Consider the following 16690-nt stretch of genomic DNA (forward strand, 5'->3'; position numbering starts at 1 on the left):
AGTTAAAGGCTCGCACGCAACGGTAAAAACTACGACTCAAGGTTGGGACCCCGTGTTGAAGGCAACAAATCAAGTCAAAGGTTAGATCCACCCACTGACCGTCAAAGGCTACGACTCAATGAAAAATTGTTTGAGCCAAAGTTAAAGGTTACGAGTCCGGTTTACAACTACGACTCCAGGTTGTCGCTCAGCGTTAAAGCCCACCAATGGGCGTTAAAGGCTACGACAACGAAAAAGGTTACGACTCGAGGCCACGAATGGCGGTCAAAGGACGGGACTCAAGGTTATGAGTGACTGCTAAAATCCAAGACTCAAAATGAAAATCTCGCACCTCTCGGTTAAAGTTGCGGAAATGACAGCTGGAGAGCGGCCGGCGCTTGGCCACCGTAACGGCGCCTTATGTTTGCTCATTACCCACAATCCCCAGCAGCTCCGGCGTACCGTCGGACCAGAAAACGACCTCGGGAGACTTACCCTGTCGCCCTTGATGCCCATGTCTCCCTTGAAGCCCGGGAAGCCGTCTTCACCCTGGCAACAAGAGCGAGGCCCAATTTAAATGGAAATTCTTCACGTGACACGATCGACGCCGCGCCAAGAATCATCCACGCGTCACCAACTCTTTTCCTTGCCTCACCTTCTCTCCTTTGGTTCCTTTCAGGCCGCGAACGCCGTCTGCTCCCTGAGACGCAACAACGTGCGTAAGTGCAAAAGTTTTCATGTGCAAAAGTGCCACTTTTATGCAACTGCACTTTCGGCTCATCTTCTGGCCGCCGTCCGGCGACTCACCTTCACGCCGCGTGGGCCGGGATAACCGATGGGTCCTTGAGGGCCGGCGGGTCCCTGGAGACCGCGGGAAGGTCACAACTTGGAACCGACACGCGAGCGAGCGAGCGGCACAAACATGCAACGGCGTAGTCACCATGTGTCCTTTCTCCCCGTGAGGTCCTTCTTTTCCGGGGTGACCCTACGGATCGCAGCGGTAAAATAACATCATCTCGGGGACAATCGTAAAGACTTATGACGATGGCCAAAGATCATCGTAAAGACTTATTATTATATTACAATATAAAAAGTGGAAGTGGTAAAACTAGTGGAGGTCGAGACAAGTTCGTTCGTCATCAAATTCGTCAGCGAGGACTTTTTTTGTCATCATTCTTTTTATGGAGCGTACAACTGGCGGCACAGCGCCTCAGCTGGTAATGTGTTGGCCTCACGGTTCTGAGGTCCCGGGTTCAATCCCGGAGCCTCATGTGTGGAGTTTGCATGTTCTCCCCGTGCCTGTGTGGCTTTTCTCCGGGTACTCCGGCTTCCTCCCACATCCCGAAAACATGCAACATTAACTGGAGATCTCTAAATTGCCCGTAGGTGTGATTGTGAGTGCAACTGTTCTCCGTCTCCACGTCCCCTGCAATTGGCTGGCGACCAGTTCAGGGTGTACCCCGCCTCCAGCCCGTTGACAGCTGGGATGGGCTCCAGCACTCCTCGCAACCCTCGTGAGGATAAGCGGCCAAGAAAATGGATGGAGGGATGGACCGTACAACTGTACTTCTCACACATCTACACGCACGTATACATATATCAATTTAGCAGCTGCGTACATATTAGTCATTTTGGCCGAGGGAGAGCAGAGATTGGGAGGAAATGGAGAGCTGATGGCTTTCCGGCGTTGCCACTTTGGGAAGGAAATGGATCCGAGATGAGTCGCAGGCGGCGAACAAAGCGAAGTGGAAAGAACTATTTGGACTCTCAGGGCTGAAGAAGGATGAGGGAGGGCCCGGCATTGATAGAAAGTTCTTCTTCATAACGCGGCTACACTATTGAGCATAAGATGCTCCAGACATAATGCATAAAGGATCCATACAAAACATGATTTTATTATTATTATTTTTTTTCCGTTTCCATAACCTAAAAGTAGATTTGTTTGGAAAAATGTAATAAACAAAAAGGACAGCTCATTTTCGCTGAATTTAACCGCTTATATCGAGCCATTTTTCCATAGTTTTCTCGTTGGGGGGGACAATCAGCGTAAAGCAAGTCATATAGTACAAAAGTCTTGTGGAATTAAATACATTTTTGACGTGAGTGTTTGGAATATTTATTGGTCGTAGGAATTAAAATGAACAAGAACGTACAAAATGATGTACATCGTGGCTGATGAGGATGATGATGATGTATAAAATCCAAATTAATTGTGGAAGGTGACGTTTCAGGCCAGTCTCTAAACCAGCAATCGTTAGTTGAATCAATAAAAGAAAAAATCTGTACAAATAAATATATATATCGACAGATTCCCAACAACTTTTCTTTTCGAATATGTGCTACTCACCGGTGGTCCGTCAGCTCCTGGCATTCCTGGCAAGCCGGGTTTACCGTTGGGACCCTGCAAGTACCCAAAACCAAAAAAAAAAGGATGCATAAAAGATGGAAATAAATTTCCATGCGTGGGACGACACAGGCTGCTTTATTATTTAACGGTTGACTAATTAATAAGTGGATGGGAGCCGTGTTTGAGTTGTGCCTCACAGGCATGCTGTGCTCATGGCTTGGCATTAGCATTAGCATTAGCATTTGCATCCCATTACTGACTGCAGAGGTGGCAGATTTAAGCCTCAAACGAAGTTAAGTCCCGCAAAAAAAAAAAAAAAAAAATGGAGACGTCACCTTCTCTCCGGGAGCTCCGATGGCACCTTGAGGCCCGGGGAGACCCTGCAGGGAGGTCAAATGTTACTTTGTTTTAGTATTTATTATTATTACAGTATTTGAAATGGTGGAATTGCTCGGAAAGCGTCTGCTCACCTGAGCACCGGGGTTGCCTTGCTGACCAGGAGGTCCTGGTTCTCCTTGAGGTCCCTTTGGGTGCCAGAAACATAAGTCGTCATTTACAGGCAACACAGAATTTGTGCAGGTTAAAGTAACGATCCCAGAAATCCCTCAAAAATTGCACGTTAAAAAAGAGAGACTATCATAAAACCCTCAAAAGTTGCACACGTTTAAATAAGACTATCACCAACTAAAATAAAACGACCGTTAATTATTAAATATTGCTACGGTAACAAGACTGTAAATCCTAATAATGTTCCGCAGGTCAAAAGAAATTACGGTAAATCCCCGAAAGGTTGCACAATTTAAATGAAGATGATTGTAAATCCCTCGTAAATTGTGCAGGTTCAAGTAAATCATAAACATAAAACACTTTGTCACTTACGATGTTGCCCTTGGGTCCAGGGTGGCCGTCCACTCCGGTGACGCCCTGCGGGACGCCGCACGAAATTGGATTTAGCGATTATTACAGCCATAAAGATCCAGAAATATTAGCGGTCGGTGTCACTGTGAAAGGTGAGCGCTGGCGGGGAGGCGGGACTTACAGGCGGTCCCTGAGGTCCCTGAGGTCCTTTAGGGCCCAGCAAACCACGGGGTCCCTGGGATAAGTGGGGGGGGGGGGGGGGGAATCTGATCAGGGAAACCTTCACAACAGCCGTAACTCATAATACTAATCAAAATTTTTTGGTTTATTTTAAATCTTGGGAAACGATAATGTATAAAAAGAATAACTGCAAAAAAGTAACAGCTGTAGATCCAATTTTACATCATTATTTATCGTAATGTGTTCGAGTCAACAAAATCAAATAATAAACATGTCCCAGTTCGAGTTCAAATTCGACAATCTGTGGCCCCGACACGAAAATGAGTTTTCTGCTAATCGAAAGCAAAATTCATTTCGTCGCCCCAGTTGCTCCTGCCGTCAATCCGGTCTAGCACACCCTGGTGGACAAAACGAATCATAACAGCAGCCGAAAGCGATTAAAGGGGATCTCCAGACTTGAATGCAGATTTCATTGAGACTACCGTAAATTTTCTAAAAGTTAAAAGAATGAAGATGAGGCTGTCATATATCAGCCTTTACTGAATCCTCCCAAAATTGCAAGTTATAAAATGAGACAAGCACAAAAAGTCGTCCTGGTTCAAATAAGACTGCCGCTTAAATCCTCTCGAAAATGACGCCGGCTACTGCAAATCCCTCAAAGGTTGCGCTGGGCTGGGCTGGTTAAAACGAGAGTACCTTAAATCCCTCAAAAGTTGCGCGGATTAAAATGACATGACTGCGAATCCCCCACAAGTCACAAGGCTTAAAGTAAGAAAAGCATAAATCTCGTGAAAGTTGCACAGGTGAAAATATAACCAGCCCAATTCCGTGTCATTTATCTTGACACCCCCCCCCCCCCCATCCCACATCCCCCCAAAATTGCTCAGGCAACTGTAAATCCCTCTAAGGTTGTGCAGGTTCAAAGAAAACTACCGTAATTCCCAGCCTATAGAGCGCACCAGGTTATAAGCCTCACCCGGTACATTTGTAAAGGAAATAGTATTTGGTACATACATAGGCCGCAGCCGTGTAAAAGCCGCAAGAAAGACGGTACACAGAAAGAGTTTAACGCTAGCGCCGCGCTAGCAGGGTCGGTTTAAAAAAAGCAAAAAAACAAACATACTGGTAAAAATCATTCGAGACACGGCAGTAACACGCTAACGCAGCGCTAACAGGGCTGGACCGGTAAAAGTCACTTCCTCGGCACATATATTCCACCGGTCTGACCTTTTCCCCTCGAGTGCCCCCTTGAGGCCGTTAGAAAAAAATGCACAAATTGCCCGCATCACCGCATAAACCGCAGGGTTGAAAGCATGTGAAAAAAGTCGGATCTGTCTTATAAGACGGAAATTACGGTACTATAAACGGCCAAAAAGTTGCAATAGTTCAAACAACCGTACAATAAATACTTCAAAAGTTACACAATTTGCAAGTCTTAAAAAAATCCCACAAAAGTTGCGTAGGCTCAAGTAAGACTACGCAAACTCGCCCCAAGACAATTACCTTTAATTTCTCCCCAAATTGCTCAGACTGCCATAAATCTGTCCCTCTGCCCCCCCCCCCCCCAACAAAAAAAAGAACACTCACCGGTTCTCCGGGAAGTCCCCTTGGTCCGATTTCTCCGTCTTCTCCCTGGAAGCCAAAAGAGGATCGAGATCACATGGCGGGGACCTTGACGGGTTGACGAAGGCCGGGGGGGTCGGGTGGGGAGCAGATCTTACCCTCTCTCCATCCTCGCCGGGAGCACCAGGCGGTCCGTGGGGTCCCGCTTCACCCTGGACCCGCGCACATCGCCGTTAGCAAAAGGGCAACGCTAACACGGGAAAACAATCAATCACTCACTCTGTGTCCTTTTTCGCCGGGAAGTCCGGCCAGACCGTCAAAGCCGCGATCTCCCTGGAAAACAAAACATTGCAGCAATCTGGGGGTTTTGCAGTTGTCGCAGTTCTTCACGTTGGTCCACGTACTTTAGGTCCAGATTGGCCCGGCATTCCCCTGGCGCCATCGGCTCCGGGACGACCCTGCAAAAGTCGCAATTTTTATTACAGCACTACTTTTAATGCTGGAATTTTTGCCGAATGTATAGCGTGCTCGTTTTTCACTTTGCGCCACACGTACCCGTCTGCCGGGCTTTCCAGAAGGTCCAATTGAACCCACCGGTCCCCGTGGACCCTGCGAGAAAAATCCCAGTTTAGACAGGATTCTTGGGGAAAATTACTAGATTCAGATCAAATTCAATTCCATCAACTTCAATGCAAAAATTTTATATAATTGTCTAATTTGTCTCATTTCATACAATATTGGAATCTAGCAAAGGTTCTAAACTTGAAAGAAAAAAAATCAAATAATATTAAATTTAAAAAAAAGAGTAAGGCTGCAACAAACTTACAATAATTAACATTTCCCATTTGGAGAATATTAAGTTTAAAAAGCAATCTATTATAAAAAAATGATCAATTAAGGCAAAATTAGAAGCAAAGCTCTTTTTTTTAAGAACTATCCAATGTGAAGTCTTCACCTGAGGACCGGCCTCTCCGGACTCTCCCTTCAGTCCTGAGATACCGGGAGGACCCTAAAAGCAAGAACGACAACGATGAAGGGTGACATCATCATCATCAACATCTTTAGGTGGCTTCCTCTTCCTCGTACGTACCAACGGGCCGGGCCTGCCGGTCAGACCCATTGGACCGGTGGATCCGCGCATGGCCAGCTGGACACGGCAAAAACGTCAGTTACCACGAGAAGATGAGCGTCGGAGCACCGGGTCGGGCTGCCGAGTCTTACCCGGGCCTGCTGCATGATGGCCTGCATCTGGGCCTCCTGAGCCGACATGGCGGGGCCCTTCTGGCCGGAATCTCCTCCGGCGCTGAATCGGAACTGCCAAGGTGCACGTTAATCAATTATGTCCAAAAAAAAACCATCTCCAGTTTTATTGACAAGCCTTTTTTGTTACACCGGCAACACAGTGTCCTAGCGGTCAGCACATCTGCATCACAGTTCTGATGTTTTGAGTCCGAATTCCTGCTTTTCTCCGGATCCTTTCCATTTAACAAAAAGATGCACGCTAGGTTCATCGGAGCCTTTAAATTGTCCATAGGTGTGAACGTGAGTGTGAATGGAAATTAAGATTCCATCCACCCGCCCGCCCGCCCGCCCGCCGGCAGCACTTCGGGCCGTTTCAGCAAATGGAACAAGTGCCACCCGGTGGCCGCAAGGCAGCATTGCACCATGGAAGAAAATTCCATTCCATTGCCTTTCAAAATTCCTCACAAAAGCCCGATGATCATCCTGAGTGATTTTACCGTTGGTTCGGGTCTATTATTATGTGAATTAAAATAAAATAAAATACAATCAAGGAAAATATACTCGATATATTTGAGTACCCTCAGATTGGGGTTCAAAGTAATTCTCCACTGACCGCCTCATGATAATCACATTTATATTTTATTGCCCCGAATGCCACTGCAGTGATTCACATTTTCGACTGTCAAAAAACATTATTATCATCATATCATTTTCACACAAATTAATAGAATAGCGTTTACTAATCGGTTTTTGGGGAACCTCGCGGTTTGGAAACCACAGTCCCAGGATGACGCGCGCAGTTGCTGGGAATCGTTTACGGATCGCCTCATTCTTTTTTTGAATTATGTAGTGTATATATCAAGAGGACAAGGGTGACACCCCCCCACCCCCCACTTCCTCCCTCTCTCTGCGACATTCCGGCATTTTTACATTTTTGTATTTTTCCAAATGTCATGTGGCTTTCATTTGCTGGTTGGCTCAGCTCTAATATAAATGGGCTGTACCCGCCTGTACATATGCGACGTGTTTTATTCTCCAAATCACAAATGCAAATGAACTCAATGTGCTCAAATTTCCTTTTTTTGTTTTCGTTTGGAATCATTTTTCCAGCAGAATGACCGACTTCCTGTCCAGACGCCGCTTGTAAAAAAAAAAAAAAAAAAAGCAAATTTGCATCTGGGAAACTCATCGGAGACGGTGAGAAGCAACGAGGAGCGGGAAAGTGTGCCGGCTTCTGGCTCGTTTTGACCCGGTTCAACACGTACGACATATTCCAACTAATGATTGACGAGATTTATCCCAACTCAAATGGTTAACGTAAGGTTACCATGGTGAAATATTCAACGTCACATCTGGACAAATAGCTGTTTTTCTGGCTCACATTCAAAGTCTCTACATGAATACATATTACATGACCCCCCCCCCTCCCCATCTCATGAGCAATACGGTCATTATCAAATGTCCAGTATGCATCACTTCTGGATGACTTTGCTCCAATTCTAATAAGTTAAGTCAGTAAACATGATGATATATTCAATATCTGGCACCATTATTCTGGGTCATTTTGATCACTTTTGCGCTTCGGTATATTATTTGTTCAGTTTTTTTGGGTCATTTTATCACTCGGTTGTTATAACTATAACATTTACAGGTATAAGAAATATATTTTTGGCTATATACATAATTGACAGATAAACCTAACGTAACACATTAACTTCTATTTAAAGTCCATCAAATTTGGACTGAAGCCTGGGATGATGTCATTACAACAAAGGCCACAAGGGGCTGCTAGAGCACAAATGTAGCAAAACAACATGAAGTGTTCCTTTAGGTGGAACGGTGATGCAACTGGTAAGAGCGTTGGCCTCGCAGTTCTGAGGACCGCGGTTCAAATACCGGCCCCGCCTATGTGGAGTTTGCATGTTCTCCCCGTGCCTGTGTGGGTTTTCTCCGGGTGGGCACTCCGATTTCCTCCCACATCCCCAAAACATGCATTTATTAGATACTCTAAATTTCCTCGAGGTGGGATTGTGAGTGCGACTATTGCCTGTCTGTATGTGGCTTGCGATTGGCTGGCGACCAGTTCAGGGTGTACCCCGCCTACTGCCCGATGACAGCTGGGATTGGCTCCAGCACTACTGTAACCCTCCTGAGGATAAGTGGCTCAAAAATGGTTGGATGCAAATGTTCCTCTCCAAAAGAGTGACTCCAGTCCAATTTGAACATGAAACCATGAGTTTAAAGTAATCAATCACGCTTGAATGTCCCAATACACGACTGTATCCGATTATTTATAATGACATTGTTGAGTTGTGTACTTACAGGCAGCATCAGGACAGTGCCGGGCGGGCCCGGAAGACCGTCGGCACCGGGAAGACCAGGACGACCCGGGAGACCCTGTTAGGCGACCCAACAGTGTAAATATGCATGCACTTCATAAACAATCTCCTCTCAGCTAAACAACACAGCAAAAATCGAAAGTCAAGTCAAAATTTCCTCTTGCCATATCATTTTAAGTAGTTGTAATAAGAGTAAGTAATGGAGTAATAAATTCCACATTGTCTAACCTTGCTTTATTTCTGGAACCAGATTTTTTTTGCAGTGTCGATAGCAAGAAAGACACACACAAGCAGCTAGCTAGTTGATAGTTATTTTTCTGTCAAATTTTCCATAAATGATGTTGCATGCAGCACTCTCGCAACCCGTGTGAGGATAAGCATCTTGGAAAATAGCTGGATGGATTATTTTTTTTCTTGTTCGCAAGACCACTTTTGGCAGTGTTACTAGATACTTAGCTTCCAAGCTAGCTAGCTAGCTAGCTGCTAGTGATAGTTTACTTTTTAAACGAAATCTTGCCATCTGTCATTTTTTTCCCTGTTCTATTGGAAAATTCATTTACTAAAGTAACATAATCCCATATCAGACCAGTTTTTGCACTTTACTCACCCTCTCGCCAGTCTCTCCAGCAATGCCCGGTGAGCCGGAGGCACCCGGGGGTCCAGGAAGACCCTAGTTTAGAATCACAAAATAAGATGACATTGGAATCACACGTGTCTCGTGATTTTTTTTTTTCCTCTTTTGAAAGGGGGGGGGGGGGTCACACATGTAGTGGGGGAAAGGAACATGGGGGAAGGGGGGGGCGGGCTACATCTGGGCAAGTCCGTATCTCATCTGGGAAGGCGACCGCTCCCTTTTTGAATGCGCTAACTTAAACAGGCCGGTCCGAGGAGAGAGCAGCGACTGGTGCCAACAATCAAAAGGAACAAGACATGTGGAGGACAATGTTCAAGCTGCTTGACTTACCGCTGGTCCCTCAGGCCCAGGCGGACCCTCCACCAGCATTCCCTGCAAGACACAAAGAACACCAATCGTGTGGCTGGGTGGGTAGGGGGTGGGGGTGGGGGGGGGGGGGGTGCCACCCTTTGAAAAATTAATTAAATCGACAACGTCAGGCCTTAACGCGCATTCCTGCCCGTCATCCCGTCACTTGAGCGGATGATTAATCGGAGCGGGGAAAAAGCCCTACGGTGCAGCGCAACGCATGGCGCACCGTACGCGCGCCGCCGCCGATGACTCATTTCAGAGGCGACGCGTATACAGTACGCACGCTCAGGCAAGCGCGCCAGCTCCGCTCCAGGTTTGTGGTAAGAACGTTTTGGGTGTATTCGAACGAGATATGCACGGTTGCAGCGTGGGGTTCCCTCTGGGAGCACCTTCAAGGGAGGGTGTGCAAACTTTAAGGGCGTAATGACATCGTGGTCAGATCATTATCATGTGGCGCAGTATGATGAGACAGGGCGCGTCAACTCTATCGGGAAAAGTTTGGGGGAAACGCCGGCTGCAGACGATCACAGCACGATGGCGCCATCGGGATGTTGTGGTTGGGTGGGCACGGAGTTGTAAAATCGGGGGGGGGGAACTGCTGTTGGGGACTACGAAAAAACCTTCTCCTCCAGATTAGTGACGCCCCTAAAATGGAATTTTTGCACACAAACCAAAAATGATGAACCCCGAGGCCAAAAACCAAAACGCCATAAGAAATTTCTATGCCAGTCAGGAGTCAAATTGCATAACCTCAGACCTGCAAATATTCACTTCTAAAATACGGTTAGCATACTCTTCCATTGCACAAGCTAGTCACGACCGTATAGTCATAAACATTAATAATTTGCATCACCGTTGTTACTCCTCGACTTCCATTTGTGAAGACGATAACAGAAGTGTCGCTTATTTGTGCTGCGCTGACACGTTGACATGACGTGTAGCAAACGTTAGCCTCCGAGGCTGCCTGTCGTTTTTAACCGTGTTAGCAGTAACTTGAAGCTAGCTAGGGCGACGTTAGAATGGCGTGCGACAAGTACCCGCACGGCGTAAATTGTGCGGCTGTTCAACGTGGGCGTGGCATTTTAATGAAATAATAACATACACGGTACACGAATTGGCCACAGTCTTTGTTTCCGTCATAACAACATCCCGTTTTTACGCCATTTTTTTTTCAGCGACAAAACTCTTTCGGTCCCATAACAACAATGCAGTTTTTGGACTAATTCTGCTGCAAAATTTCAGCGGCCAAAACGTTGGGAGCCTCACGACGATAAACGGACCGTATCTTGTATCCGGCGTTACGCAGTTGGCCGCAGCTGTTTTCCAGGGACGACAGGTCGCCGCCCCTCTGAATGTTTACCTCGCGGAATCGCTCGGAGCGGTCGCGGATGACGAGTCACCCCTTTGTCCGCGCGCGTGTGTGTAATGGGAAAAGCGACGACATCCGTCTATTGTCTGGAAGGCGAAGAAGCTAAACACACAGTCAGTGTAAATACCAAGACGCTCTGTCACGGCGCAGTGTATACTCGTTGACATTTGTTTTGGGAGCGGAGCAGCTTAAGGTTCTGAGTGAAAAGCTCTGAGGGAATTCTCCATCGCATCCTTTAAGTGTTTAGACACGGGCCGGGCCGTGTTTACACACGACTGACGAGGCCCGCATGGCTCTTCTCCAAATGTTTACATTGTCGTCCCGATGACCGCGGCCTCTCCCGGGTGGTAGTCGACCGAAAGTTTGTATCTGGATGAGTGTATACGGATGGTAGAGGCAAACATCCATATGTGCTACATGTGCCTGAGGACCAAGCCGCAATATGTACGACGCTAGCCTTAATCTTCAAGTTTCAAGTGATTTCCTAAGTTACCGTGGCAGAAATTAAGCAAGTCAAGTCGATTCCTAGCAAATTTCAAGTGTGCCAAATCTTTACATAGTCGGATCATAAGGAAAGTCATATAATCTCGCCCAGTCACAACATCTACATCTACATATGTGCAGGTCATAAGTAGGTCTTAAGTCTTGGTCTTCAGGTCTGGACCAAGTCCAAGGGCAGTTTGTCTTGGGCAAGTCACAGGTTGAGATCTAAGATGCAGTCCAACCTGCATATGTGGTCTTCTTGAAAACATAAAACCACTAAGGCCAGATGATTCACTGTAATAATTATTATTTGGCTACACATCCGAGTCTTTCACGCCGATTTGAGTCTCAAGTTAGTGAGTGACTCAAATCTACTTAAGTCCAAGTTACGACTCGAGTCCCCCATCTCTGATTTTTTTTTCGCGTAAACAGCAAGAATTTTGGTTAATGTTTGACCTGCTGTCGGTTAGCTAAATGCTTAATTGCCTCACATTCATAAAAAAAAATGTTGGAATCTGGCTTAACGGAAGTCAATGTAGTTTACGTCTGTTGGTTTTATAGTGACAGATGACGATAGATGTTGTGTCTCGTTTGAGTTGCCAACCTTCTTTTTCCTAATTTGATCAAAAACAAAAGGACTTGAATCCAAACGGAAGAGTCTTCTGATATTTGCTTCACGAGGGGGGCGTTCCTACCATAATGCTGGGTTGAAGATTCGCGTTTAGAGTTTCTTCCGGACCCAGAACAAATGGCACACCATTTGAAACCAAACGTAGATGTGAACTGAAATCAAGTCAAGTCAACAGAGCCCCCCCAACCTTTGTGCGGTGATACTCACGGGCTCGATAACTGCTGGTTCTCCTTTCTGTCCCTTCTCACCGCGGACGCCGTCGACCTGCAACGCAAACACGTCTGTTAGCCACATGTCGTCTTTCCCGCCCTCCCATTTGCATCCTGTCTCCCTTCTTTTTGCTTTAGGCCTAACCCTCATGATCCTCTGCCGGCGCTCCGCATCTTGAGCTCTAACTCCGAGTATCTTTCTCCCTCCTCTCCCGTTTCCCTCCTCTGCACCTGTCCAAACCATTTTAATATGCCGTCTGAAATTCTGTCTCTGAATCGTCCAGTCTGTGCTGTCCCTCTCGGAAACTTGGTACCCTACTACCCTGGGTCCTCTACTGGATTTGTTCCCATTGTCCTCTATTCTGTCCTCCACTAGCTTTGCCCTTGACTAGTTTTGTCCTCTACTAGCTTTGTCCCCCACTACCTCAGTCCTTCCACTTGGCTTTTCCTAAAGTGGGTTCGTCCCTGTGTCCTCTTCTAGTTTTGTGTTTACCACTCTCTTTGCCACTCCCTCATTGCCGTTGCGTTCAGTTTTCCCCTCACCTGTCCGTAATACTCGTTGGTCTCGGCGGGAAGCACTTTGGAACCTTTGTCGTGGTAGTCCAGGTCGTCGTAGTTGTCGTCGTAAATATTCAGATCCAAATCGTCGTAGTTATTGATGTTCTCCTCTTTGAAGGCGTCAAGGTCCGTGTAGTCCCCTTCGCCCTCAATGCCCAGACCGGTTCCGGTCGCGATGGAACCGCCGCGCCCGGCTCCCGCGCTGGCCGATCCACCGCCGATTGAAGAGCTTCCAGCTGACACGGATCCGCCGCCGGCACCGACCGAAACGGAGCCGCCGCCCAGTGTAACGTTGGAGCGGCTTGCGCCGCCCCCTCTGGCGATGGTGGCGCTGCTGCTTCCTGCTCCGCCACCCAAGGTGATGGTGCCGCTACTGCTACCACCTCCAAGACCGAGGTCTATGCTGCCGCCCAGTGAGGTAGATCCACTGCTGCTGCTGCTGCTGCTGCTACCTCCGCCGCCCAGCCTGATGGTGCTGCTACTTCCGCCACCAAGGTCGATGGTACTGCTGCCGCCGCCGCCCAGCTCGATGGTGCCCCTGCCGAGGCCGAGGCCGAGGTCAACGGTGCCGCCGCCGCCGGCCCCGAGGTTGATGCTGCTGCTGCCGGCGCCGCCGCCGCCGAGATGGATGGAGCTGCTGCCCCCGCCGCCGATGTGAACTGTACGGCTGGGATTTCCACGGAGGTGAAAGTCAATCATAAAAGTGTGAGACGTAAGTCAAGTTTACTGTGGCAAATCGATTCAAGTCATTTTGTGGTTTCATAAATCAAGCCATAAAATCCCAAGTTGAGTCACAACAAGTATTTGCACATAAGTCACTTTGCACTCTTGTATGTCTCACCCCCGTTCAACCTTCAGTTTTCGCACACGTCTTATGTCACTGTGGCAAAAATTAAATGAGTCAAGTCATACAATTTTGCTCAAACTATCATAATCATGTATTTTTAATGAAGATGCAAGACTTGTCATCTACTTTAAATCAAGTTGAGTTCAATGAATACCAAGTGAAAGTCAAATTGAGTCTTTCATAAAAAGTTTTGCTCGTAAGTCCCAAAAGTCGGACTCGAGTGAAGTCACGTGATTGGAGTCGCCCACCTGCTGCTGCCTCCGCCGGTTGACACGTGGCTGTCCACACCGTAATCCCCGTCGCCGTAATCTCCGTAGTCGCCATAGGCGGTTCCGAGCTAGGAAAACCCGAGTTATGAACCTCAGAAATATTGGTGCCCACTTCAAAGTGATTCACCTACTGTTGTTTTATTAATTGTGATTGAGGATCCGCCGCCGCCCCCGCCGCCGATAAACTTGGTTTCCACTGCAGCTCCTGCACCCAGGTCAACCTTTGCCGCTGCTCCCAGGTCCAGTTTACCTCCGGTGCCAGTGCCGGTGACGGTGATCCGCTGAGAGCCGTCGGCCTCCGGCGCCGGCGTCAGCTCCTCGTAGTACTCGTAGGTCCCGTAGCTGTCGTAGCCATCGTACGCGCCGGTATTGTCAGTGGCGCTCGCGGAAGAGCTGCTGGAGGATGAACCCGAGCTGGAAGACGAAGAGATGACTTTGCCACCGGCGCCAGTTCCTCGGACGACTTCCTCCACTTTGGACGCCAGGCTGTCCCCGGTTGTCACCTGTAAATGAGTGCAGATTTGTTGCGGCGCGACGTACTACAGTGATCCGTTTTTTGATCGACTACCTTGACTTCGGTAGTTGTCTCCTCGTTGTCGGAAGTTGACTCGACGGGCTTTGCGTCCGCATCCTCGTAGAAGGGGTACTCATAATAGTAGCTGTCATCTGTGTTCTAGATCATCAACAGTGAGAACGAGAGCTCAAACCAAAAAGCCGGTGTGATGGATAAAGGATTCCCCGTCAAGTCCTAAATTCACCTCTTGATTTTTTTTTTTTTTTTAAATGCCACAAGATGGTGCCAAAACCCCAGTAAAATAGTAATTGGTGTCAAGGAAGTACAGTAAACCCACGTTATATAAATGTTCTTTGTTGATAGTCCTGCTTTATCGCAGATTTTGAACCAGTCAGTCTTTTTTTTTTTTTTTAAATGGCTTGTACACAGTATAGAGGCAATAGATAGATGGGAACGGGGATTTATGGTATAGACGCGCCATTAATCAAGACACAAGAATGCTTCGGACTTGTAGAAACTTCCAGCGGGCGCCCCTGTTCCAACTTGTCAACCCCGCTGAATGAGGAATGACTTTTCCGCGGCTTTTTTTTTTTTGAGCGAGGGTGTTAACGCTCAAGGGTCAAGTTCGTGTTCTTCCTTTAACACCTCGCGAGGTTCCGGTTGGTTTGCGGCACGTGTCGGGCCAGGAATTCAGCTTTGGGAAGGCGCCGTTCATCATTAGTAAAATCACAGAAGAACCTGTTGCCGGATTAACCTACGCCCTGTCAGTGAAAATGAAGGGCTCTCGTCTGATTGGACCGTTCCAAACAACGACGGAGTCAACTCAACACAATCGGTTGGAATTTGGGGGTTAGGGTCTAACCCTAAACCCTGAAAAAGACGCAATATTCAAATGTTCACCACTTTGCACAAATTCCACTGCATTAATGTTCATTTTCTATTTTCTGGCAAGTATCGCTTCGGCGCCATTTCGTGGCATCCCGATGTCAAGGAATTATGTTGCAGTGAGTTGAGGAGCTTCTTCTTCTGTTTTGCTGCCATCTTGTCTCTATAGACAATTCCAAAACATTTTAGGGAAGAATATGTGCAGGGGCACCTGGAACAGTTACGTCTCTTGTTTTGTTCTTTTTGGCATCTAGCGGAGGTGGGAGTAAGTCCCAAATGTCCAAAAGTAATTCTCGAGTCCTTGAAGTCCAAATATGATGTACATTATGATTTGCTGAGTCCAAGTAATGATCTGACTGGCTTGAAATTTAGTGGGGAATATTTTGAACTTCACTTGGCTTTGATTTTTTATTTTTTTTTCTTTTTTTTTTTCTCGGTGACAGGAATTTGGGACGTGGGCGAAATTTAAAGGTTCAGACTCGAGACCGAGTTCTGAGGATGGGAACCCTCGGAAACGAGGCGATACCTCTGAAGGGGGCTTAACCTGTGACAACTCACATAGTCGTCGGTGTTGGGGTCCTGGTTTTGCGGCTGGTCGGGCACGGCCACCTCGCAGTCGGGGCTGTAGTGCTCGCAGTAGTCATAGGCGGCCCGGTGGTCTGCTACAATCATTAGCTGCTGGATGTCTCCCTGGAAACGGCGAGAAACAGGAAGTGAGCCAGACGAGCGAGTTATGCATTCAAACAAACAAGGACAGGAGGGGCGAAGGAAGACCAACAAATAAGGACAAGGCCGAACATCTGCACACAAACTAGGTCAGGCTTCACCTTCAGAGCGTTCGGGTCGCTCTTTGTTTTTCATACGGTTCTCGACTTTTTGTGCCTCGGGAGGTGACGGTGAAAAGATTGCGTGTCGCGTGAGCAGACCTGCAGGAGTTTGTCTTAAAGGAGATCGTATAGAAAAGCGAGGGGGGCAAGGGGGGTGTCGGGGGCTGGCCGGTGGGCGGTAAAACGGTTATTTAAGAAAGAAAAAATGCTGACAAGCGGGCCGAGATTGATGAGAAGTTCGAGCGAAGGGAAAAGAACGCGAAGGCTCCGCGGGATCTCCGGGCTACACGGTGAGCCGGGTGCGCGTCTGCTACAAGTTTTCGCAGCGTCGACGCACACACTGTAGCGCTTCTGTCCAAACATGTTCTCATCGCGGCTCCGAGTGCAGTGATGTCATCGCACATCATTCCAGTACGGAATCGACTTAGCTCAAACAAACGGGTGGGGAGGGGATGCGAAAGAGGAACAACGAGGCACAATTGTGGGAATGGACTCCCAGGTTTGGTGGTTTTAATTAGGCCCCTCGTGCCAGCTGTGCAAAGCAATAACCGGGCTTCAAAGAAAAGCCATGAAGTCAAGAATACATCATGTGAGCAAAAGAATTT

The 16690-nt window shown here is 47.6% G+C and overlaps 1 protein-coding gene across 1 annotated transcript in view; it reads right to left on the reverse strand.

The window, feature by feature from the left end:
* col5a1 (procollagen, type V, alpha 1) overlaps positions 1–16690 on the reverse strand; it is a 67114-nt gene that overhangs the window by 17975 nt on the left and 32449 nt on the right. Inside the window, 26 exon segments of the mRNA XM_061801799.1 lie at positions 475–528; positions 635–679; positions 787–840; positions 920–964; positions 2327–2380; positions 2662–2706; positions 2797–2850; positions 3206–3250; positions 3366–3419; positions 4952–4996; positions 5086–5139; positions 5207–5260; positions 5332–5385; positions 5483–5536; positions 5883–5936; positions 6018–6074; positions 6149–6241; positions 8492–8566; positions 9116–9178; positions 9473–9514; positions 12184–12240; positions 12729–13410; positions 13839–13927; positions 13991–14362; positions 14428–14532; positions 15817–15948. Coding sequence (XP_061657783.1) covers positions 475–528; positions 635–679; positions 787–840; positions 920–964; positions 2327–2380; positions 2662–2706; positions 2797–2850; positions 3206–3250; positions 3366–3419; positions 4952–4996; positions 5086–5139; positions 5207–5260; positions 5332–5385; positions 5483–5536; positions 5883–5936; positions 6018–6074; positions 6149–6241; positions 8492–8566; positions 9116–9178; positions 9473–9514; positions 12184–12240; positions 12729–13410; positions 13839–13927; positions 13991–14362; positions 14428–14532; positions 15817–15948 — 2532 coding nt within the window.

The sequence above is a fragment of the Syngnathoides biaculeatus genome, chromosome 17, assembly GCF_019802595.1.
Source record: "Syngnathoides biaculeatus isolate LvHL_M chromosome 17, ASM1980259v1, whole genome shotgun sequence".
In the NCBI taxonomy this organism is placed as follows: Eukaryota; Metazoa; Chordata; class Actinopteri; order Syngnathiformes; family Syngnathidae; genus Syngnathoides; species Syngnathoides biaculeatus.